Source organism: Pygoscelis adeliae, unplaced genomic scaffold, assembly GCF_000699105.1.
Source record: "Pygoscelis adeliae isolate BGI_AS28 unplaced genomic scaffold, ASM69910v1 Scaffold108, whole genome shotgun sequence".
NCBI lineage: Eukaryota > Metazoa > Chordata > Aves > Sphenisciformes > Spheniscidae > Pygoscelis > Pygoscelis adeliae.
In genome coordinates this window covers 4956668-4982209 of record NW_008825498.1, presented here as the reverse complement: position 1 = coordinate 4982209, position 25542 = coordinate 4956668, and the positions used below count along the sequence as shown (strand labels likewise).

The 25542-nt window shown below is 35.7% G+C and overlaps 2 protein-coding genes and 1 pseudogene across 2 annotated transcripts in view; 2 read left to right on the top strand and 1 right to left on the bottom strand.

Annotated features, from left to right (window-relative positions):
- LOC103923153 (transthyretin-like) overlaps nt 1-762 on the top strand; it is a 10360-nt gene extending 9598 nt beyond the window's left edge. Inside the window, 1 exon segment of the mRNA XM_009331432.1 lies at nt 482-762. Coding sequence (XP_009329707.1) covers nt 482-589 — 108 coding nt within the window. The 3' untranslated portion in view covers nt 590-762.
- A 1918-nt stretch (nt 763-2680) lies between these two features.
- Nucleotides 2681-9504, top strand: LOC103923200 (annotated as a pseudogene).
- A 1264-nt stretch (nt 9505-10768) lies between these two features.
- B4GALT6 (UDP-Gal:betaGlcNAc beta 1,4- galactosyltransferase, polypeptide 6) overlaps nt 10769-25542 on the bottom strand; it is a 17644-nt gene continuing 2870 nt past the window's right edge. Inside the window, exons 3-8 of the mRNA XM_009331431.1 lie at nt 21213-21337; nt 20572-20688; nt 19076-19263; nt 16626-16748; nt 15647-15748; nt 10769-14385 (exon numbers count right to left, since the gene is read on the bottom strand). Coding sequence (XP_009329706.1) covers nt 14238-14385; nt 15647-15748; nt 16626-16748; nt 19076-19263; nt 20572-20688; nt 21213-21337 — 803 coding nt within the window. The 3' untranslated portion in view covers nt 10769-14237. The remainder of the gene's footprint in view (nt 14386-15646; nt 15749-16625; nt 16749-19075; nt 19264-20571; nt 20689-21212; nt 21338-25542) is intronic.

Here is a 25542-nt window from a genome sequence, read left to right as displayed (position 1 = left end):
TACTATTATATACTAAATATACTAAAAGAGGGTAGATATGGACTAGATCTAAGGAAGACATTTTTTATGCTGAGGGTGGTGAAACACTGGCACAGGTTTCCCAGAGAGGTGGTGGATGCCCCATCCCTGGAAACATTCAAGGTCAGGCTGGACGGGGCTGTGACCAACCTGATCTAGTTGAAGATGTCCCTGCCCACGGCAGGGGGGTTGGACTAGATGACCTTTAGAGGTCCCTTCCGACCCAAACTATTCTATGATTCTATGATTCTTTGAGGACCTGGGTCCAAATCTCAGAAATTTCTCAGTCTTCAGCGAGCATCCCAAAGTAATGGGGAGCATTACCCTTCAGAACGGTGAAATCATTGATTGAACAGAACTGGCAAAGTAGTCTGCAGAAGAAATGGAGTGTGTGTGCTAATGCTTAATAAGGTAGGTCTGAATGTTCATTGTTCATCATGATCACAAGTTTTCTCTTTTCCAGGTGGTGTTCACTGCTAATGATTCCGGTCACCGCCACTATACCATTGCCGCTCTCCTCAGTCCTTTCTCTTATTCAACCACTGCTGTTGTCAGTGATCCCCAGGAATAAACATGTACTGTCATTACACAAATACCCTCCTCTGCTAGAACTATCGTAGGCTTTTAGGAGGAAGGTTTTTCCTTCTACTAATGCATAACTTTTTGCTACATTAGGTTTTTTTTTTCCATTTTGTAACCTGGCAAACTTCAGACAAGTCAATAAAATGTTACTTCTTTAAAACAGTTTTGATTCTATTGGTGAAATTTTATTGTGTTCTAAGGTGTCATGATTTGTGTTCAAGTGCAGAGGACATCTGGAAGCCATGCATGGGATATGGAAGCAAATTAACACTTGATTTGGGTCTGTTATCTTCCTCCACTACCTTAAAAAATCTCACTATCAACTAGGTCACAGGGTAAATACCAGAAATACTGAATACCTAGCAGCAGAACAAACAATGCAGAAAGACTGTTGAAATATATATATCCAGAGAGCTGAAAGAGTTAAAATGTGTGTACCTTTACTTAAAACTTCAGGCAAACCTCAACATTTTGTCATTTCAAGAGGAAAGTTTGCGGCTCAATCTAGGAAGTTCTGAAGCAATTTCAGTTAGCACCCTTTTTAACAATTTTGATCTTTAACCCAGTTGGCTACTGTATTCAGGTGCATTCCAACTAAATCTCTAATAAGTCAAATCTCTAGCCATTATTAAAAAGAGTCCTAAAATAGAAGCATCATCTTAGCAGTCTCTTCATATTTTTAGAAACAGTAAAAGGTAAGCTGTAGAGTGACTGTGATTCAAATAACATTGTTGATAAACTGACCAAAGAGTTTGAGGGCTTTAGCAGTGATTTCTGTAACTGATGGCCTATTGTATTTAAAATATCCTGATGCAGAGGAATTGTTGTTTAACAGGATTACAGAAACTACAGAGATTGTTACTGAAATCATGCCATTCAGAAACCATCAGCACTCGTCTGCCACTGACCTTGGAGTTTATCTCTACACCCAGAGCCTGCTGGGATGACTGCATACCAAGTGAATTCACAAGTTAAAAAAGCTTGCCTTTAACATTTCACTATTTGGTTACTTTTTTCCCTGATTTCTAGACACTACCACAGTTACACAACTCTTCTAAGCAGTGCAAATAGTTCCAAAACAGCACCCATCTTAAAGCGTGCAGATTTCATGGGATCTTACTATTCCTAGAGCTTGAGAACCAGTAGGTTTGGTTTGCAGTGGGCTACGCCCAGCCCTCAAAATAGGGGATAAGTATGTTCATACAGTCGTGGTGTAGTCATAAAAAAAAACCAAACCAAAAAACTCCTCTGCATGTAGTCATCCCCCCGAGGACAGGATAAACTGAGTAAGAGAGCGTATGTGCATGCATTTAAGTGAAGATCAGAAAGACAAAGTTTAATTTCAAGAAGTGACAGTTCCCTAAAATGAAGCACAGACTTCTGGTGGGGGCTGACTTGCAGTTGTACAGGGAAAGTCCTGAACTTGTATTGAATCTAAGGCACAAGTAAAGTGACAGGACTTAAAACACTGTTTAACTGTGCTCCAGAAACGGGTATGTAGGTATCTATTTATCAGGCTGGAAACCAAAAGTAACATATTTTTCCTTCAGGGGAATTCATAAGATAACTAGATAGCCCACACATTATCCATTTACCTTTTATCACAGGTGCGGGCAAGGCCACCACAGAGAGAAATCTCGTAACAGATAAATATGTGTGAGTCAATTAAGCCAAGCTATAACCACAGAGATTCTCACTGAAACTGAAATTGCCAAGTGGACAAGAAATTTGTATTTCTCTCAACTATATGAGATGCATACAGCACTATTCCTCAACAAGAAGAGAAAAATAAAACAGAATAGACATTGTTTCCAAGAAAATATATCACTGCAGTTGAGCTAGGCAATATTCACAATAGTTCCACAGAAATGATAGAAGAGACTTATTTCTGCAGACAAGGTTCATGTTTGTATGAGTTACTTATTTTCTTATTGTTTACTAAGTAAATAGTATGAATCAGCATGTAGAAAGTCATATGGGTTTTCTGATAAGTAGCCTCATTTTAGAGGCCTTGATATAAAAATCACAGATCCCACCAATTTCTACTTGCTGACACTGAGACTTCCTAGTGGTAGGCAAAATGGCTTTTCATTCTGTATTTCTTGTTTTCTTAGCTGGCCTGGCATTATTCTCCGAAGCTGCACCACCGGTAAGTGTCTCAGGATTGAGGTCCTTCACACTGATGTAGTCCCAGCTTTTTTTGCCTTAATTTTTTTTTAATACTTTAATTACTGTAAGTAAAAAATAGAATATTCCTTTTTATTGCAATTATTTTGGTTTTATGGTATGTATTGACTGTAGTTCTCTCCTACTGCTCTTCTTCTGGTCCTTCTTTCTCCTTCACTAGTGATCAGTGAGAGGGCTTTATGGTTAGAGAAACAGCACTTGTCATTAGACTCAGCGACTATGTGACAAACAATGTAAGAGAAAAAAGGAAAAAAAAATCATATTCACTACACAAAAGCCTTGGGCCTGTTGGAAAGTAACTAATAGCCCTTATAACAAAATGAACAAGCTCCTGTCGTGGGGGATTTCATTTCCTGTTGTGAGATCCATGCTGGAGAAATGCCTTCTGTAGTCCTCTCCCTTACTGCTCTATTCACTACAGCTCTATCCCATGCAAGCAAGAAGGGATCTCAACACTCATTGATGCAAGCAAAGAACAGAGCCAAAGCCAGGATCCCACTTCCAGAGGCCTCATTTATTCCAGCAAAGCAAACTAGAGACACAGACGCTTCAGCCTGAAATTCTCCTAGAACAGATCTCTCTCTCTCCCCCTCCCTACTCATTCCTCCTCTCAGGCTCTGATCTTTGGGAAAATGAATACCTGACCAACCTTTGTGAGGAAGTAGACTTTCCTTGAGTGGTTAAACATTGGAACAGGCTGCCCAGGGAAGTGGTTGAGTCACCATCCCTGGAAATATTTAAAAGACGTGTAGATCAGGCGCTTAGGGACATGGTTTAGTAGGCATGGTGGTGTTGGGTTGACGGTTGGACTCGATGATCTTAGAGGTCTCTTCCAACCTTAATGATTCTATGATTCTTTGAGCTCCTTGAGGGTGTAAAAGCCAGGAAAATAGGCGGTGGCACTAGAGCCCCCATTGCTAATGACTCAAAAGAAACACTAGTGAGGAGCCTGTGCATTCCAGAAAGGCAGCCTGAGGAGTCAGGGCATACAGGCGGTACAGACACATGCTGATACATTGGTCTGATATAGGGCAGGGTTCCTGGCTGATGGGATAGCAGTACGTCACAGACTGTAAGAGTGGATGTAAGAGAGGGTTCTTAGTTTTTAACATATACATCATGATTCATTTTGCAATGATTAAATGGAGATCAATGATTGCTATTTTGAGATCATCCCTGATTAGCACCTTCCACAAAGCTCTCTTTTCTCACTTTTCATATACAGAATTAGGTAATGGGAGGTCAAAGCCCTGATTCAACTCTACCTTTGAAGAGGTAAAACATCAGGGCATAACCACTGCTTTGCGATGAACATGCTGTGAGTGAAACTACAGTCATCCCATCTTTGAAGGAAGGTTTTCCTCTCCTATCCCTGCATAGCTGCCAGGGGCTGACAAATCTGATCCAACATGGTGCTAAGAAGGAGTCTGTATGTGATGCTTATCAAGTTTGCAGCAGAATTAACATAACTCTATGGCAACAAGACATCAGAGGCTCTCAAATCCAGAAAGCTGTGCTCGAATTGCCACTCCAAAATACAGAGGAAGAGTTGCCAGATTTTTAAACATTCCTACTACATTTGATGACTTAATTATTTCCCGTTGAGGTCACAATTTAGTTACAACTTCATGCTGGAGATGATGTATAGCTAAGCCATGACAACAAGGAATGTGTTCTCACACGCAGCCACAGTGCCTCCTCAGAGCACATGGCTCTCCTCCCGACAGCTCCTGACACCTTCCTCCTCGGTTCCACCATATCCAGCTCCCAGAAAGCTTCAGGCCACATTTTTGCAGTACACAGTGATCTTGTGGAGGAAAATATGGTATATTCTGCAGATCTAAAGAGTAAGATCCCTTACAGCTTTATTATGCACCATCCCTTATCTTTCTTACAACGTAAAAATTCTCTCTTCCTACCTGAAGGATTCTGCTGACTCCAAGCGTCCTCTTTTTATAAAAATTCTGGATTCAGTCTGAGGAAGTCCAGCTCCAAATGTTCTGGTTAAGTTATAGAAAGAAGCTGCAGATGGATCCTGAGAACTATTAAATTCAAAGTAAGTCATACCAAAATAATGAGTGAAAGAAGGGAAAGGCAATTGGAAGAGGCCAAATAGTTGAAAAAACAGTTTCACATTCTCTAACATAAGTTATCTTTTTTACTCAGAGGAAAGATAACATACTATTGAATGACTTTGCTGCAGACTGTCTTTTAACGGTACTACAGTTTCCACTACCAAATAGTTTTATAATGCTTCATAATTACTGTGAGCACAAGAAAGTATTTTAAACTATCCTTTAATTCAATCATCGCTTCTCTTCAATTTCACTACAAAGGATCGTATTACTTTTTAGTACCCACCAATGAACTGCTGCATTGTTACCAGAAGAATCAGGCAGACTCTTAGCTTGTTTGAACTAAGACTCTGGTTGAGAAATCTACCGTTATTGGCTATTTTCCTCTTTCTAAATGGATTTTCATTTCATACAACACCACAGCTTTAAAAAGAAAACACGGAACTGTTTTGAACGTATACCACATCATAACTGATAGCCACCTTTGCTTCAAGAAAAAGGAATCAGGCAAAAGGAGAAAATTTGGGGATAAAGTTTTCTTACCTCCTCCCCCACAGAGAAGCAGTTACACCTAATATAAGAAAAAGAATCTCCCAGATATTTAAATGCTGCCACGTCTTTTAAAAAAACTGTAGAATTTCGAATGTAGATGACTTTTTTTTTTTAATTGCCCTCAATTTTAATATATATTAACACTTTAAAAACTCAAAAGCAGTTTTTACTTAAAGTACAATCTGAAATGAAATTGAAAAAATTCTTAGGGGATACACAGAATGAACATTCTTTCTCTGTTCAACAAGCAACACCCCACTTCCACACTTTTCTCCCCAGGATATTTGCAAAGTCTCACCCTCTTTCCAGGTCTGTTAATAGCCTATTCTACCTTAAAAAAGTGAGATAGGGCTCGTAAGGGCAAAAGCTGGCATTGTGCAGGAATTTCAATAGTGGGATCCCAGACTCAGTTGCATTTGTAGAAAGTCCGTGAGAAACTGTACGTAGCGGCTCTTTGGTGTTGTAGAGCAGTGGGCTGGCAGAAGCAACAGTGCTCTCCTACGTGCCCTTGAAAATCATAGCTACAGTGAAGGCTACGCATATTTGTGCAGGGGGGGGCAGGGGAAGAACAATCTATTCATGTTGTCCAACTTAAACTGCCTCCCACCCCTCAAGTGAGAAGATAGCTTCACACATTGGAACACACTGGAAATGTGTGTGATTTTCCATTAACAGGGTGTTCAGTTTACTTATCGTCAAATCTGAGCTTAGAGGCTTTATATAAAGGTACTCAGCTGAACAGCTGGATGTTGACTGAAGCCTTAAAAACATACTTAACATTTGAAACAAAGAACAAAGTAACCTTAACATAAGGTATGCAAAAGTCATGATAATACTAAATCAACCTCTCCAGCCTTGTTAATTTGTAAGTAATTGAATGTTAGCAAGATTCTGAAATAACTGCTCTCAGTTAAAGATATGTTTGGTTTTAGCTGAGAAAGCTTATTAGAGAAATGAACAGTTATCTAACAATGATGAATCTATGACCAAAAAAAAAATAGAGACGTTTGAACAGATTAAAAAAATCTGATGACTACAGAGCATCTTGTAAGATGCAAATGGTGTTCCATGACTTCATAGTTATAAATTATATTAAAGCACAAATCCTAAGTAATGCACTGGACAATGACATAAAAACCATTCAATTCTTTATTTTTCTCTGCATGCAATTTGAATAAAATATTCAGAATAAGATCTGGCAGCTAGAACACAACACAGTGGTTTCTGACTACTAAAATCAGGCGCTAGCAGCATTGTTATTTGCAGATAACCTACCTAATCAAAAACCTAGTATTATATAACTTATTTCACAGAAATAGGTTTCAACTAAGAGACATGTTTGAGAGACAGCATTCAATATTGATTCTGGAGCCCCAAACTGGTTGGTGTTCAAAGGTCTGGTTTCAAGCCAGTACTATGGCCTTGGATAGCACTGATAGCATCTTCAAATCAAACAAAACCATCTGTTTGTTGAGGATGGAAAACCAACTGATCAATACAGACAACAGGGAATTTCATAAGGCTACACTGTTGGCCGACCTACAGTCATTTCAAATAGCAGATCCCAAATTTCAGACAGCCAACTGTAAAAAATATTCATACTAATAAAACAACTCAATGTATTTAAGTAAGAAAACTACGGAAAAATCAAGAGAGTTGACCCTACTTACTTGCACAGTAAGTGCATCATAGAGCTTCAACATTGCTTACAGCAGTGGTGAAGTTTTCCCTCTGAGTGGGTTCATTTAATTAACTCCAAGACTCTGCCAAGAGTCTATGAACAATAATGCCAGCTTTTGGCTCACCCCCAAACCATGCAGAGTAGTGACATGGCAGGCAGCCATCTGCTGTGGCGATCGTGGAAGTAGCAAATGCCAAGATAAGCTCTGAAGCATCCACAATACAGATGGACGTAAGCCATTCCAGATCAATAGAAGTATTCATCATATTACTTAAGCTACACAACATCACTCAAGTTCAATTGCTAAGAACTGCCTTTTTGTTGGGCTTTTAACCAAAATATAAAAGTGCATTCTTCTGCCACCACACAGACAAACCCATGACAACGGAGAGTTCCATGAGCTCACAACTAAAGAACAATTTGTCACAGGGATATACAAGATTGAGCCTGACACAGCCTCTTATTGGAAGAGACTGGGCTTGAATCCCTTCCATCACCATGCTGATGTGAGTATTCATTTTCTCCTGTACTTTAGTTGCAAAGAATAAAGATACTTTATATGTCTAGGTTTCAATTACTAATTGCACGTGTTGAACTTTCTTTTCACTTTAAAATGTTTGCTTTAACACTTTAAATCCACAGCCTCAAAGCTTTGTAACAACATACCCATGAGAGAATCTAGTTACTAGTTTCCCCATAACTCTCAATAAGCTCTTAGACGCATTACTTACGAAGAGGTTTTCCGTCCTTCTACCTCTACTTAAGCCTGTGATTCTTTCTCTGACTATTTCTAGACACCTGAGGGAGTACAGGTGGAGTACTCTGTTAAGTCTCCTGGGAAAAGGATTCTTCTGCCTTTTGGATCCCGTATTTGTACAGCTGCAGACAAATTTTATAATTTAGATTTTTAAAGATAATGGAAGTATGAACTGTGTTCTGAATGCTTGGATCCTCAGTTTACAACAGAAAAAAGTATAACAGGCCTTTTTAGTTTGCATGGGACAGCTAAACTGGTTAGATGAAGGTGGTCCAAACCTGGTACCAACTGAGGCCAGCTCCAGGACTTGGGACTCCCTGGGGGCTGTCCCCTTCCCCTCCACAGCATCAGCCCTTTCACATGACCTTTCAGTAGCAGCAGCAGTCCCGTATTAGTTGTTTGCTGGACTGTGACAGATCAGTGAGCACCACCAGCTGTACGGTTTGCAACTGCTGCTCAGACAGCCCTTCCTCATCTCCTTGGAAAAAAGGTGGCAAACACCTGGGTAAAATGTTGTTTCTGCCTCCCTGAAATGGACGAGAAATGACATTCTTACTCTAGACACCAATGAAGGTCAATGCTGGGTAGTCTTGCCTTCTGCGATAACTGAAATAAAAGAGGTAAGATGAGAAAGATTTACAGCATGCAAGTAAATTGATTATACATCAAGATAATGTTTAAGTCTATATTCCAGACTAGAAATGAATTTAATCCAGAGTACAAGAGCCTCCTTTCTTAAAAATAAGCCTCCGTAGGGATCATGTTTTGCTGAGTTCACTGGCTGTTTCATATGCATCTTTTTTATTAATGTGGAAAGGAGCACAAGCTATGCATCACAGAATGTTATTAAACTGTGCCTATTTTAAAAGTTGACACCCATCATCTCACAACACAAAATAATCTACTGCGTAGAGGGAGAAATCAAAGGACGGGACATGAGCTGACGGGGGAGATGTTAAAAGGTCTGTTGTAAATGATTCATATATAAGGTCATCATTACGTTGTGGCCAAAGGACTAATGCACTCCTTCTCCGTCTACTAGATATGTAAGTAGGAGTAAAGAAACTCGTTACTTCATATTTTGGCCTGATGACAGTTACTGTAGCACTATGTTTAATTCTGTTCCTCAAAGTTCAGGACTTCATAAGAGCAACAAAAATATTCAAATACTTGAAAGAATGCCCCCTTTTTTTTTTTTAAGACAATCAATGGGGTTCAATGTCTATCTTCAATACGGATTTATTGGCTAATAATTGGATACATAACTTGGATAATAAATATATTTGATAAAATTTTAAATAATGTAAGTAACATGTATGCTTTTAACAAAGGATATTTAACCAGTGGAAAAACTGTGTGCGACAGGCAGTCGCTGATCACACTGATCAAATCACCAGAAAAGCAGATATTTCCAAAGTTTTGTGGGAGGTTAGATAAAATGATCACAACGGTTCCTTCTAGGCTCATATCTAGAGATCCCTCCTCATTTGTCTTGTCTTTGTTTTTTCTTTTTCCAGGTGGTGTTCACAGCTAATGATGCTGGTTATCGACATTACTCCATTGCTGTTTTCCTCAGTCCCTTTTCTTACTCAACTAAAGCAGTAGCTAGTGAGCCACTGGAACAGAAGCTGACATTAAGCATGAAAATTTAGATGTGTAAATTAAAATTTCCATAAATGATAAGAACTTAGTTTCTGACTGTACCAACAGCTTTAGATTTCACAGGAAATCACTAACAGTAACAGTCAAGTTGTTTACTCACTTTGTTAACTTTAGGAAGAATGTGTATTGACTTTGTTTTCAAATACTCTTCTGAATTTAAGTATTCTGTATTTCTCTATTCCGTATTTCTGTATTCTGTAAGTATTGCTCTTCTGAATAAAAGTTTAGGGTTTGAAAAAACACGTTAAGCTTAGAAAAAATGCATTGAAACTCCATTACTGGTATTCTGGCAATAAACCAAAGTCTTCCATGAAGTTAATAAACCACATTCCTTCTTGCAAAGGAAACGGACCAAACACATCTGAAAGGTGTCTCATGAAAAGTAAGCACACAGGAAATGCAATCCACCACCTACCATCATCTATACTTTATTACTGAAGCCCACAATAGATGAAGTCACATGGGACTACTACTCAGGACCCCACGTAATCATCAGATAAAAATCAGAATTGGGAGGTGAGTTTAAGATATAGGAGCAAAAGCAGCTTTAAAGTGACAGCAAGGTAGAATAGCATCTAAGGATGGCAAGGATGCTACACATACTTAAAATGCCTTCTTTCCTGCTTTCCCATGTATTGTAACTGGTGACACTTTCAAGGAGAGTCCGCATCCAGTGTTGCAGAAAAGTTTATCCGTGTATTTTCATAAAATTCTGCAAATACCTTTGCCCCAGTTGAAGTACTCCCAAAAATTACTCGCATACCTCTAACCATCAGACACTTCTGTAATAGCTGTAAGATACAAAGAAAAATAAGAAGGATAAGCGACGATTCCTGAGAGAACCAGCTCCCTATTTAATGCCGGGAGAAATACGGATGAATCCTTCTACTTCCCATTCTTGTAATCCATATATAAGGAAGATTACTCCTAAACAGAAATAAGCATAGAGAAGAGCCATTAGAAGATTCAACAGAATAGCAACCTTATCTTGGAAAAATACGCAAAAACGTTGAGTCATTTAGCCTAATAAAACCAAAAGCTGAAAGCATATAAACACCAATAAAGGGAAAGCGATTCGTTAGCCTAAGGCTTCATCCCATCATAGCCTAATCTGATGTATTTGCCGGCCAGGTTTCCCTTCCTTTTATTGTTACTTCGAGGTACTGAGCACTACAAAAATGAGCACTTCGTCTATAAACAAAACACAAAGAAGATACGTTGTCCACAGAACCTCAGAATAAACAAACCAACACAATCTTTAGAACATTATATTTCATAAAAGACAATGATAAAAAAGTACAAACATTTTCATGAACAACAAAAAACCAAAACTATGATAGTACACAGGAAATTCCCAGCATTTGTTTCAGTGCATTTTTCATTAAGCCTATCTTACATACCTCTACAAATAAAATAATCTTAAGTACACTTCTTCTTGCTGATACGCAATGGATCCTTTTAATATTTTTAAATAACTGGCTCATTAGTAACCCACCACAACATAGTCATTAGTAAACATAATGATAGAAAAATAGACTGGCAAGATCCAAGAAAAAGGACATTTTGCACTTGCTTTTCAATATACTGTCTATTGCAAAACGGATTTTATATTTTATATTTTCCTACTTAAATTTGAAATACAGCAAATGGGCTTAAGAGTATCTTAGCACATCAGCCAGATTCCATTGTTAATATTTCTGTAATGTTTTTACTCGTTAATTTGCAAGACCTTCGGAATCTTGTAAAATACTCCCTCTTTCTTCTCCTTCCATGTTCACTCCTTGAAGAGAAGACATCCTTAATTTGCCTTGTCAGCAATGCAAGAGCCAATGTGATTGGCTTCTCTCTACATTTTACAAGAATCATGAAAATATCAAAAGGAATGTGCACAACTCTTAGTTCTGCATCGCATTTATTTTGTTTGAAGGCACTGTCTATGTTAAAATTCACTACAGAATAGTACTGAGTTCAAGCAGGTAGTATACAAACACTATTTTTTATGTAATTTAAGATGGCAACTTTTAAAACTTCCCAACAAAGTGATAAAAGGTATTTGGAGAAGAGTGTTGGTTAACGATTCATAATTTAACATCCATCACTTCGGGGCACCAAAATGTAAACTTTTTAAGAACTCAGCTATATATCATAATCCATTCATATACTGGTTTAAATCACATTTTTCTAAGACCATACATGATTAAGCACTTAGAGCTGTAAAGTTATATTAGTTCAGCCACAGCATATGTGTAATATAGTATGTATATATGTATGTATATATACATATATATGCATCAGAATTTTTAAAAATTGCACATTAATTTCACAGAATGCCTAACAAATGGGCACAAAAGCATGCTTCAGAAAACAGTACAGACCTACAGTACCAAAGAATGTTTCATAATCATAGGTGTTAAATTGTAGGTGAACTTGTACTGAAAACCAGAAGTCACTTCAAAATTACATCAGGGATTTAAAAATTTATTCAACAGTTCTTAAAGAATTGTATTAGTCTGTTATGAAATAAGACTAATTTTATTTTGAAGATATAATGGTTCATACAGTGTATTAATTATCTCCCCTTTATCCATATGCTTCAGAATATTCTATACACTCAGTTATAGAAAAATATATCAAGGTGATCAAACCACTTAAGCATGCTTTTGAAGGAGGTTTTGCTCACTTTATGCTTACTTTTTGTTATTTTCATTGCATTACATCATTCCTAAAGCATATCAGATTAACTGGTAGATTTTTAAGGTAATTCCAATACGGTTTAAAATATCCCTTACAGATGTTCTCAACTACTTAAATTAAATCATTACATTTCTACTAAATATTTGGGATGCCTACAACTAAGCTCCTAACTTTACTGAAGAATGGCTAAGGGCAAAATTTGCTGCTGGGGTGTCAAAGAAATGAAAGGTGTTTATGGCAAACAAACTCAAATACACAAAGCACCACACCAGCTGTGGCAGCAATTCAGGAAACCAACACATAGCAATGAGTTAAAGTTAGTATTCTTTGTCAACACTCTTACAGAACACTCTGTGGATAAACAATCCTTATTATATACTGCTTTCCATTCTTCATGGGAGCAGAAGTCAGTCTTTGGTTCCTAAAGAGTTGAGTAACTGACACAAACAAAACAGTTTAGTAGGTCTTGGTCAATATCTTTGCATTAACATAGAAAATAAATGATCCAGTCCTTTTCCTTAGTATTAACGAGGGATGTAAAAAAAAAATTAGGAAAAGATAATAATGCTTAGCAGTGGGATACTTTTAGGCAGCGTAACATTACAAGCAAACAGAAAATAAGAAGATGTGTTTTCATTATAAGCCGAGGAAAGGGGATAGTTACTCATACATATAACACCAGAAAAATAGAGAAACAGACAGGACCAATCTTTAGTGGGACTGCGCAACCTCAATCTCATTGAAAGTCATCGACTTGAGGATACTTAGTGCATCATAGAAGCACTCAGCACTCTATCAGAATAGGCCCTTAAGTAGCTATATTGATAATATATTATGGGTGGAATTTTAAAAAGCACTTGGCATTGGCCTGCTTTCAGTTCCGCTTATGCCATCATCATCGGAACAGTTTGACCAACACCATGGTTCTGAAAATCCCACACTGCAAGCATTAGAACTATTAGAACTAGGTTTTATTATTTTCTTAAAAATCTAGCTTTAATATTCTTCCAATGAAGACACATTTTTGGCTCTTCTGATTTTGGAGGAATAAAAGTGCTGTTTACTAGGATTTAAATAAAAAAGAACAATACCAAAATACTGTACGCACCCAGACACATTGTTTTAGGCATTAAAATCCCTGACATTGACACTAGTGGCACACTTGGAAACAGTTAGAGTTCCTGTAGATCATAATACGCAACAACCGCAAGATTTTCCATAATACACATGCAATATGCATATAAATAGGATTTAGATGGCAGGCAGGGTATCATACAATTTTGCTGGCAATAAATAAAATTAAAAGCTTTCTTTCTAGCAAGTTCATATGTGAAATCGATTTTTCTATGTAGATATGCAGGAGGCCTAGAGCTCAAAACTAGTATAACAGTTTACAGTCATAGCTGGCCAACGATTAATATTTCCTTCATTTTGCATAAGGTATAACCTTTTTTTAAGCATACTTACATTTTACACTTGTTCTTTCATGCTAATAAAAACATTCCTATAGAATTCAAACGAGAACACACTCAAATACATACTGAAGCATAAAATATTGAGCAATTTAAAAGCAATGTACACACATTAATTTACATCACATATTTACAAAACACGTTTTAAAAAGAAACAAAAGCATTCATTTAAATACGAGGGGGAGGCGGTTTAGTATAAAAAAATTCCTGGAAGAAGAGGCCTCTGTCCCTACTTCCAGAGAAGCTACAAGTCTGTTTTCTGCAGTTTATTTAGTTGAGTGGTTAAGATGATAGAGAATATGAAGAATGAAGGCTTGAACAGTAGTCTCATGCTGTAAACATCTGAGTGGTAGCTGCTGGCTTTTCTTTCAGAACAAAATGCGTGGTACATACAATCACTTTACTTCTCATCCCAAATATGCATCATCAAATGGTCAAAAGTCTCTAATTCTAAGCCGCTGTTTGTTGGTTTAGTTTTGTTTTGTTTTACAGTGTCTATTAGTAGTTTCCAGTGTTAAAAGTTTATTCTGGTAGGGTAGCTTGTCATTCCACTTCCATCAATAGTCTCTAACAGGAGCAAGTTCTGGTATGAGATTAACAGTTATATTTTTATACAATCTACTGACAAGTATTTTAGGAGTATATATTAAATTGTTCAACCCATCAATATACTGACGCTCTCTGGAATACCTCAGAAGTTTATATCTGCAGAGGGAGTTGGAAGAAGAAAACATGAGAAAGATTTGCAAGAAACAATTCAACTGATGTTAGACATGATACTGTAACAGTCATTTTGAAATACACTTTAAATTCTAAAACTACCTCTCAGCCTTTGAAATTACCAAATTACCTACCTAAGCTTTAAAATCAAGCCACTTTCTGTTCTTTAATACACTTAGATTTTATGTTCACATAGACAAGTTAACGTTAAGACTAAATAACAAAGAAGGCATTTAATGTGTATATTTTTTATGATCCCAAACTAAACTGATTTTTAAAGAACATTCAATTTCTTCATGTTCTTTTGCCATAAAACTCAACTACGGAGCTCAGAGAAGATTTAGGAACCTTCACTGTTCATCATTATACATTTCAATGTCTGAATTGTTTTTCATTTCATTCTTGAGACTCCTGCATTTGCAAACATCTAAATTTGAGGCGATTAAAAAAAGTTCCTCTCCCCCAGATTACTGATATATAGATTTTAGTTTCATATCATGTGTTTACTCATGTCTGCTGTACATGTCCATTTAAAAATTATGAATAAAACAGAAAATAAAGATGTTCCCAGAAAAAGAGACACCCATTGATAACAGAATTGAGCAGTATTTTTAATTATCTGAAAACATATACCATAACCCCTTTATTTTGCGTTTCACATTCTAATTTTTAGGTGTAGCTCATCTGCTGCATTCTGGTTGCTATCCCAATGTAGGGCAGGCAGAACCTACCGGCCAGTTAAAGTGTTTTGCATCTTTGTAGCAAAAGAAAGGAGCCCCGAACGAAAAAGTTCACATCAATGTAAGCAGGAAATGAGACCTGTATCTCAGAAAAGAATGAAATACGATGGAAGAAACCAATCCTTGAGGAATTTTAAAGTCTGTTTTCACACAGGAGTCATTTCCCCTAGCTGTGCTGCTTCCTTTTGCAGAATATCCAAACTAACCAACTAACGGAGCCCTGCCAGTACTAATGCCCAAACTATTAAGGAATAATGACATTCTGCATCCAAGATTATGACGATAATATCTTCTGACACACAAACTCAGTTTCTCTCATGATTAAATAAGAAATATCTGAACACCAAACATAATGTGTTTAAGAAAATACAAAGTTTAGCACTAAAGAGGGAATAACACTGATAAGCACTGACTGCTTATTAGTATGTGCGGAAGATTTGCATGTGTGTAAGAAAAAATTTTACATCTTCAGCTCTAGTATTTGAACAGTTCTCTGTTTTTCTTACCGTCCTAAAAACTGGACTTCACCTCTGTGATGATGAGGAATGGATTTGTACTTCCCTAAATCTCCCTCTGGTCTTGTTATGTTGTATCCAGCATAGTGAACCCTGCAGAAACATTTGTACGAAGAGTACTAAAAAGATGCTTTTACAAGTTACAGCAAAAGTGAAAAATAGGCATCAAATCTTTTAAAGCTAAGTCTTTGCGTTCACTGACATTCTCTCCCTAAAAAACCCAAAACACCCCTAACCCAACAACTACAAAAGCTGGCAAAACCAATAAAGTGTGAAACAATAATAAATTCATATTTAGTATTTCCTGCTTTGTTTTTAAAGCACAACAGCATAAAAATATGAAAATAGTAAGGAAAAAAAATAAAAACATACAAACTCTTCCTTTAAAATGTATCTCTTTATATATAAATTCATGCAGACACTTAGTTTCAGCTGCTCAGCTGGAACGTTTTACAGTTGTTTACTGTGAGCAGTTAGTAATTCAGTGAGTATTGTTGTACATTGTCCAATTTGTGACTATCAATATAGCCACAAATTAACCTCTCTCTCAAACACTGCTCCTAAGATAGGAAAGAGACTTAAACTCATGCTTACTCTACATGTCTGTGGGATGGTATTCCATAAAGCTAGCAGTAAGAGAGAAGTAAATTAAAATAGAAAAGTAACGCACAGAAGATTAGAAGGGATGAGACGAAATATGCTTAATACCATTACCTGTTGTTATATACATTATTTGTTACAACACCTCTCTCTTAAAAGCCTGTTAACTGTCCCCAGGCTAAGAAAAAAGAACATCATACTTATCCCTTCAAATGATATGTTCTGATATTTCTAAAGTGAACTCTTTAGAATTTGTTCATTTAAAACCAAACAAAAAAAAAGGTAAGAACTGAAAGAAAAAACACCTAATTGCTTCTTAAGTGGCGGATACCACAGAACAATGAGAAAGACATAAGCACTGAACACTCACCTGTTCCAAAGATCATCATCTTCTCCACCCCATCCCCAAAAGGCATTTGGAAACCCATTGATCTTCTTGAATTGTTCCACTGTCAGGCCACTTACACCACCGAAGAACTCATTGTATGGAAGACTGAAAACCAAAGACAAATTCTGTATTATTAGCTGAACTTAGATAGGTAGCCCTCTCTGTGAACAGTATCTTTCAAAAAAACAAGAACCCCAAACTAAGGACAAGAACAGATGCTGAATGTATTCACTAAGGGAAACTGGTTCACAGATTGCTGGCATTAAGTAACATATACACAAGTTGAATAAAATGTTTGCAGTAGTGTCTGATTTGCATAAAAGGTACTCTTAGACTGTAGCTCAAATTAGTACCACCATATGAAACAGAAGTCTATCACATATTTCAGATGGCTGATCTAGACCCAAAGCTGAAATGTAAAGTGAAACCCTCAAACTATTTTATTTTGACACTATTCAACTGAAAAAAACCCTCTCTTTAATCAACTAAAAAAATTACAAATCAGTACTGCATCAATTCAGTAATTTAATTCATGACTATATTCTACAGAACTGTTAAAACTTGAGAGGGACAGTTTAACAGTACATATTCAACCACAGTGAAATACATACTTATTTAAAAAACAATTTTCCAGTTTTTAGAAGCTAAACTTTTGAATCAAAGGGTTCTATAGGCTTTTTTCTCAGTAAGCATACAGTAATTACTAACACATCTTATTAAGTAATAAGCAGTTGGCCAACACGAACAGCCACTATACCTAAATAACATAACATACTAAGGCTCAGGCAATGTGATTTCCAGTTCTTAAAACACTTTGTCAATCTAAAAAAACCCCATCTATTTAAGTATCTGTATTTATTTCCATCAATATTAACTTGCATCCTTAACCCAGAAGCTGCTACAGTAAAGTGTGTTCCTTTTTCAGAAATAGCACACAAATTTGATGAAAGTAAATAGAACATTTTTCTCAGGAGACACTTCCAAATCTGGAACCTTCAAGGAGTTAGGACTATCTACAAAAAGATTTACCATTGCTTAGGACACAATTGCCATACTGAAGGACAAATAACTCCAGAATGCAAGGGGAAGGAAAAAGAAATACACAGTCATGTAATTTCTGATCTCTGTGGAAACACAGGATTCAACCAAATCTTAATAGCTTTTGGGGAAGGTTGTTACTATATATCCCTTTCAACATTTAACTGACATAACAGGTGTTCTAAAAACCCCTAAAAAACCAAAAAACCCACCCCCCCCTCCAAAAAACAACCAACAAAAAACCACCAACAATCCAAAAGCAACCCACCAACCAAAAATAAAAACAATTAGGATATGACAGTTTATGGAACTGTTTGAGGATTTTATTCATACGTATGCGTGTGTGTGTGGTGCACATGCACTTTTTTGTATATATACCGAAATATATATTTATTTTTATATTTCATACATATGTATTTATATATATTTATCTATTTTGTAAATGTATTTTGTAAATATTTATCTGTATTTAGACACTTTATAGATTTTATAAATGCATATATAAATACATAACGTATTTTATAAATACATATATAGATGAAATCACATATATTTGTATGTTTTATTTATATATTTTTAAATACATATACAATCTTTAAAGGTTTGACTGCTAATTGGTTGACAACCTGAAGTCCAAACACACAGTCATGTTTTCAATGCATTGCTTTTGATCTGTCAGGTTGACCAGGTTGTCAAGTTGATCAACTTCACAAATAAAATTTCAGGATGGCAAACACATACATGTAGCAAGCAATAAGCTACAGCTTTATGTGAAGTGATGAAGAGTGTCAGGAGATAGCCATGTTAAAAAGCAAGTGAAACATTAATGTAAAATGGCAGAAGGAAAGCAGGTAACAAAACTGCAGGACCCACTACATTCATCAGATTTCAACAGAGACTGAATACAAGATACGAAATGGTCTAGCAGTAAGAAAATCTTCCATTTAAAAAGCAGTACAAAGCAGAAAAAAATTGTACATTTATGAGAAAATTAAGTAAGACATTTTTCCTGTGGTACTTCGCTGCAGATTAGCTGCTTATCTTTGTTAACAGCCACCACAAAGGCTTATGTAGCCAGAAAAGATTTCTAATAAGCAAGGTAAGTTTTCCCCCCTTGACACACGTAGCCATCTTTTTTTTTTTAAAGATCAACCTCACTGCAACAAGTTCAACACTGAAAATTATAAATAATACCTTCAAATCAGCAACATATCAAATGTAGACACTAAACTTAAATCTTCCTTTTAATAACTAGATATTCATTTATGTAAATAGCATGGTAGGAGGCTGTTTTATTGGTTTCACCTACTGTATATACTGTCACAAAATTCATACACACTGTAATAATGTTTCTGGGTCTCTAAGAAACAACGTGAATAAAGCTAATTACTTACATGTACATGTATTTGTCGAGCTTTGCTGCAAAATGGCGTGGCATTTCTCCACATCCATAATAATTTCGGTCATTTTCAGGTAAGTGATCCACATCATGAAATATTATGCAGTCCCAGACAGCATCCTTCATAGCCTCTTTGAAGCCAACATTAAAGAGCATTGCACGATTAAAAGGTTGTGTACCTGTCTTCAAACAGAAAACAAAGGAGACTTTGTAAGAATCGAGAAGAAAGAGACAAAATTTCAATACTGTGAGAAATACATCCTCTACCACATAAAAAAATAAAGCATTGACAAAGATGCCTGTTATTCCTCTAGCAAAGCAGAGCAACAGCTCTGGTTAGCACCAACTGCATCAACTGTATTTTGTGATTTAAAAAGTCTAGATGTTCTCCCCTCTTACACAAAACTTAACAGTACTAGCAACTTATAGCACCAGTAACTCTGAAGTATCAAAATATGGGTGGTTTGGATTAATACAGCATGATATTACAAGTTAAAGAAATACTGATACAAAGTAAGAAAGAAACATTAAGTTTTGTTTCTTGTTAACACGGTCAACTACTGAAAAACTTCCGATGCTGGGAAAATGCCTACAACTTTGTTACATATTTATAATTAACCTTATATCCACCTTATGTAACCTAAGAAACTTAATTCCAGTTTCTTAGAAACTTTAATAAAGTCAGATTCAAATAATTTTTATTTCCAGCACAATTTAAATCTCCTCATGTCCACTTTGAACAAACAAGACAACCTAAGACCTTTTGATATAGCAAATGAATTCTGCGTGCCTTTTTTTAAATGACAATTTGGAGGGTCTTTTTATTTTCTGCCCATTTTTCACTTTGTCACCTGAAAATATTGCATTGCATAAACCATGAAAAATAAGTCCTGTAATTTCTTTAGGGATCTAGCTGCCTACTACAACCAACAATGGTGCGAATTCCCTAAGTTACGCATCTGAACTACTTTATTTCTTGATTGTGGCTTGCAGAAATGTCTTTTTAAGTGGTTTTTTTCCTCCATATCCATTCCTCTCTGTTTCTGAAGAGACCCCTAGCCAAGGTACTAGTCGGTAATCTTATATCATTAATGCCTCCATTATATTTCACATATATTAATTGGACAGCATACACTTTAATACTATTGTCTTCAACTGGATTTCAGTGAACATGTGCTGCAAAATGGCCTTCTGTAAATGACCATTTCCAATTCTTACACATAAAACCTTTTTTTTTCCTTGAAAACTTACAAAGACAATAGATTCAAAGAGCCCATGTTATCACCTACAAAATATCAGCCCATATTTGAAGAAACGCAACATGTATCTGGCCACTGCTTAAACTGGGGAATGGAGATGAACTTTCTTTTTTCATTCAGAGGATTAGAACAGCGGAGTAACAATTTTTAAATTCTGGATTTATCCAAATCTTGATAAGAATCTCAAATCCCCTTTAGTAAGGAATCTTGAAGAGTCAGTAAACGCTATTACCTGTTCAACAACATAGAAGGCAAATTCCAGCCGCTGCTTCTGCAACATAGGTATCAGATGACGGAAAAAAATTGGAAGATGCTCATGGCGATTCCGAAAAGGAATAAGGATCGCCACCTTCAAAAAATTATATGTATATTAGCATTTTTAAATGTTAATGTTTCAATACAGATCAAGTCTCCCATGGCTTACATAGGCTTTTCAACTTTTACATTTAAACTGGCTCGGTGTTTTACACTCTCTTTCCCACTAGGAAAGTGTGCTGCAATTTTGCTCAAAAGATTAAAAAAAAGAAAAAAAATTCTGAGTAAAATATAAATAAGATTTTCCTTTTATGTTCACTTGCTTCTAATTATACTTTAAGCAACAAGCACATAGGACAAGTTTGCAGACATATGACAAAATGTTTAGTAACAACAGTTAATGAACCTTTAGAAGTTCTTGACAATCCATTTCAAGTTTTTCTTCAAGCTTTAGTCTCTTCTTGAGCACAGATAGCATAATACAGAATACATATACTAAAACATATAACATATAATACATATTATATAAAATATATAGCAATAAAAGACTGAGTGTGTGGAATAGTAAACTATTCTTATACACCAACAGGAAAAAAAACCAGAAAAGCAGCATCTCACCTTCCATCGTGGCTTACAGTCTTTTGGTTTCCAGTGTCCTCCTGGTTTAATGTCTAAATCTTTTGAAAACAGTTGCTGAATTTCATCAAAGCTAATTTCACTCATATTGACATTGATAAGGCCTCCTAAATAGAGGGGAAAAAATTATTTATTAATTTCAGTTAAGACAACAGATCTAACGCTGCAAGGTATATCATAGACAAATAGCATCAGAAATTTGTATTTACACTACCTACAGATAAAAAAGAAACAGTCGATACTATCCTCTTAATATTCAGTTTTTGCAGAATGAATTTCGGTATTTCCCCAATATAAACATTCTTTCAATAAATCCTATAAGCAAAATACTCATTTCAGAGGACACAGAACAAGCAAAGTAATTTGAATTCTGTATCTATTCCAGAAAATTAGAGTCATCTTTCAGTTCAAGTACCACTGTTAGCAATTCTACTTCATCTGCACTACTGAACTGATACTCAAATTCTGGGTCTCTTCCTACCTGCACTTCCACAAAAACAGAAAATGCATCATCACCATACTCAACAAAATTCCTCAATTTAAATTCTAGATAATTACACACATTTCATGTACAGCCTTCATCCATTAATTCACCACTGTCTGCATCAAACCAATTTATAGCAAGTGGCTGGATTTAAGAATTACTGCTGATAGAACTAATTAGTCCAGTGGGAAAAGCATTCACAAATGGCTACAGATTAGAGTGGAATTCAGTAAGATACTGAATAAAGACCACAATATGGTAGCAAAAAAAATCAGGTTAGTACTTATTATGAGAAAACATTTACACTTAGTTAATATCTAAAAGTTGTCTGTCATTAGCTTATGCATGTGTATAAATTTCAAAACTGGAAATAATGATTCATAGTAAATACTCTATCCTCAAAAGCAGAAGTAGAAGGAATCAAGAAAATCTGGGGAGAAGAACAGTGTAACACTTATTAACCAGAAGCGCCAGTTGTTCTTCAGCAACTACTATACTAGATCATCAAATAAAAATCTTGCAATAACTATCTGACAGACACCATAGGATATTCTACTTTTTTTTGTCTAAAAATTTAAGTCTTTTGGTGCGGGTTGGAATTTTAAAGTCAATGAAAGAAATCACTCTCATTTTCTCCCCTGTGCCCATACCCAAAAGATCCTATTTGTGTCCAAAAGATTGCTTCATGTTGTAACACCAAATTGACTAGCTATCTAAATCTTTTGGAAAGATTGACATTTTTGGAGCATACTAGGAATAACTGTTTTTCTCAGAAGAAGGTAGAAGATACTGCAAGAGCTATTTTAGTTTCGGATATGATTAAATGTAGAACTACTTGTAAATGTAGAAGACAACTTTTAAAAAAAGGAAAATGATAGGAAAAAAAGGATCAGGAACAACACAATAAGGAGAAGATCTTTTAAGAGCAGATTTAAACAAACTCACGTTTGTTTATTTATTTATTTTAGAAGAAAAGGAAACCTGGTAGCTGCTGAAAAAAGACTGTATAAATATACACCAGAACAAGCTCTGTAATCCTACAGAGCAAGAAAGAAAGAAAGAAAGAAAGAAAGAAAGAAAGAAAGAAAGAAAGAAAGAAAGAAAGAAAGAAAGAAAGAAAGAAAGAAGCTTAGATGATCATTATGGTTGTATCTGAAACTCTTCAATAACCAATAACCTGAAAACGAAATCTTCCAAAAAGTAGAAATAAGGGCAATCAACAAAGGACCAGTAAATAAACATGTAGCAATTAAATTTAAAAAATTAAATAAATCACTAAATCAATTTCAACTACCAAGAGACAGAGAAGCAACAAGAACCTTTCAGTTTATTTATGGAATCTAATAGGAAAATAAAGATAAATAAAGGTCAGTTACTACACCAGAAAAGGAAGCAAACACGTGATGTAAAGGACTCAGGTGCCTTAGTCTTCTGAGAAAAGTTTAGATGTGATCAGATGCTTACAGAGTTTAAATTAAAAAAAAAAAAAATAAAAAAAAACAACAAAGAAGGAATGGTAAAACAGTATTTATATAAGGCAGGTGCTTCTAACTTGATGGGACATGATGAAATTCTCTCCAGACTGTTTAAGAAGTAGCTACAGTAAACCCCGAAATATTGGTACTATCAAAAGTACATAGGAGATGGGTGAACAGAAATCAGCAGTATTTCCTTGTCATTGGTGGGGGGCAGGAGAAGACATCTCACTAAGTATCTGGGCTTTGTATTTACTACTTCCATTACTGTCTAGCATGCTGCAATAAAACATTATTTATACAACCTGCAAATAAAGAAAGCTGAGGAAGCAGAAAGCGTTTTGAAGAACAGAATCAGAAAACAAAATAATTTCAACAAATCAGATAATAGAGTGGAATTAATAATAAAAAGTATGGATTGTTACTGAAGGAGAAATGAAGCATACACACACAAAACAGGAAATACCTGACTATGTTGCACAATGCAGAAAGATATTTTGACAGTTTATAATGGATTGCCTATTAATATGAGACAATAAACCATAATGCAATTGCACAAAAATGGCAAATCTCATTCTGGAATACATTAACTGCTGTTATATGAAAGACAGAGAAGGCAATTACTAGTTCGTTTTGTAATCAGGGTTTTAGCCGGTTATGATGCTTCAAAAGGAAATCAAATTAGAGAAAGTCTATAGCACAAAAATCAAGAATGAAAAGAGCTTTAGAAACTATGTAGTCTAGAAAGGCTGAAAGTACTGGTTTATCTGCAAAGGAAGAGACTGACAAAAACATAAGTCTTTTCCAAAACAGAATAATTTGGTACATAGATGGTAATCAACTTTTTGCCAAGCATCAAGAAGGGCAAGGAGAAGTCCAACTAACTTGGGGCGGGGGGAGGAGAAAAAAGTAAATGTACATTGAGCATCAGGTTGAGTATTAGGAAAAGCTTAACTATTCAGTTGATGGAATACTAGAATATACTACTTCTGGAGACAGTAGAACTTCTTCCACTGATAACTTTTTTTTTTAAATACAAAATATATTTTTCTAACAACTATTTAAAATGGTTTAGGTATATTCAACCCTAGTGTACTGTGGTGATCAAACTAGAAGATCTGGATATTTCTTATAGCTCATTAAGTACCAGTTCTTAGACAAACCATGAAGTTACTTGGATAGCCTGCTTAAAAATTCTTAACATGAGGGTTAAGATATTTGATATAACTGAAAAAACTGATCTGCTTTCCATCTACCTCTCGAGTCAGTATTAAAATTATACTGATTAAATACTCTTTTGTACTGCTTCTATCTTGAAGTAGAGGTGTCTTGCTTATGAATTAGCACAGCAGTGCTCAACCAGAGGGTTATAACCTGAAAGACTGAGTCACACACAGAAGGCAGTAGTTGGTCCTATTTTAAGAGTATATGTACTTGGGACAAAATATAATTTTACCATACTCCTTCCATGATACAAATTTGGCAAGTTGATGTAAAGAAGAGTAGTTGACTTCTATAATAACCTTAGACTATTAAGCAGGTCAAAATATACGTGACTCAAGAAGCTTTCTTCCCTGGCTATCTCAGGACCACCTACAACATCTCATTGCATTAAATAATCTTCAGAGAAGTTTTATTTAGATCATAATTAAATACACAGATGGTTATTAAAAAGGTATACATGAAAACCAAAGGGTGAGACATACATCTCTTTGCTGAACAGTAACTTATCTAGTGAACTATTTTCTATTAAAATTACAATTTCTCTATTAAATTCATCAGGACAGAATAAGTACAAAGAGATTACTAACAAAAAAGATGGAAAAGAGAGCAGCAATAAGGAGACCTATAAACAAATTCTGGTAGAATTACATATAGCCAATGAGGCTGATAGCAAGGATGGCAGAGTAGAATGCATCCCTACTCTGGCAATTCTAAATACCTGTCAGTGCAAACAAATCTGCATCAATGATTTAAGAGAACATGCTGTAAGTAGGCTGACCTACTAAGGTACCTTAGCACCTTCTAACTTGCCTCATCCCTGCACTCCTGGACAGCAGACTAATACACAAGTAGAAGAGGTAGCAGAAGTCAATACAGTTTTGAACTAACTAATCTGGCAGAATACAACTGCCAGATCCCTTGAAAGTTTCATTAAAAATACTAATTTATACGCATTCTTCAATCAGCATAATCATCATTCTTGTTCCTCTGGTTATTCAGAGTTGACATTTTTCAAACTTTTTGTTTCCCAAAGTAGCTAAAATATTTACTATTAGAATAATTTATTTTTATTTGTTTACATATGCAATATTACAGAAAATAACATCCACATGATTTTGAAAGTCAAACA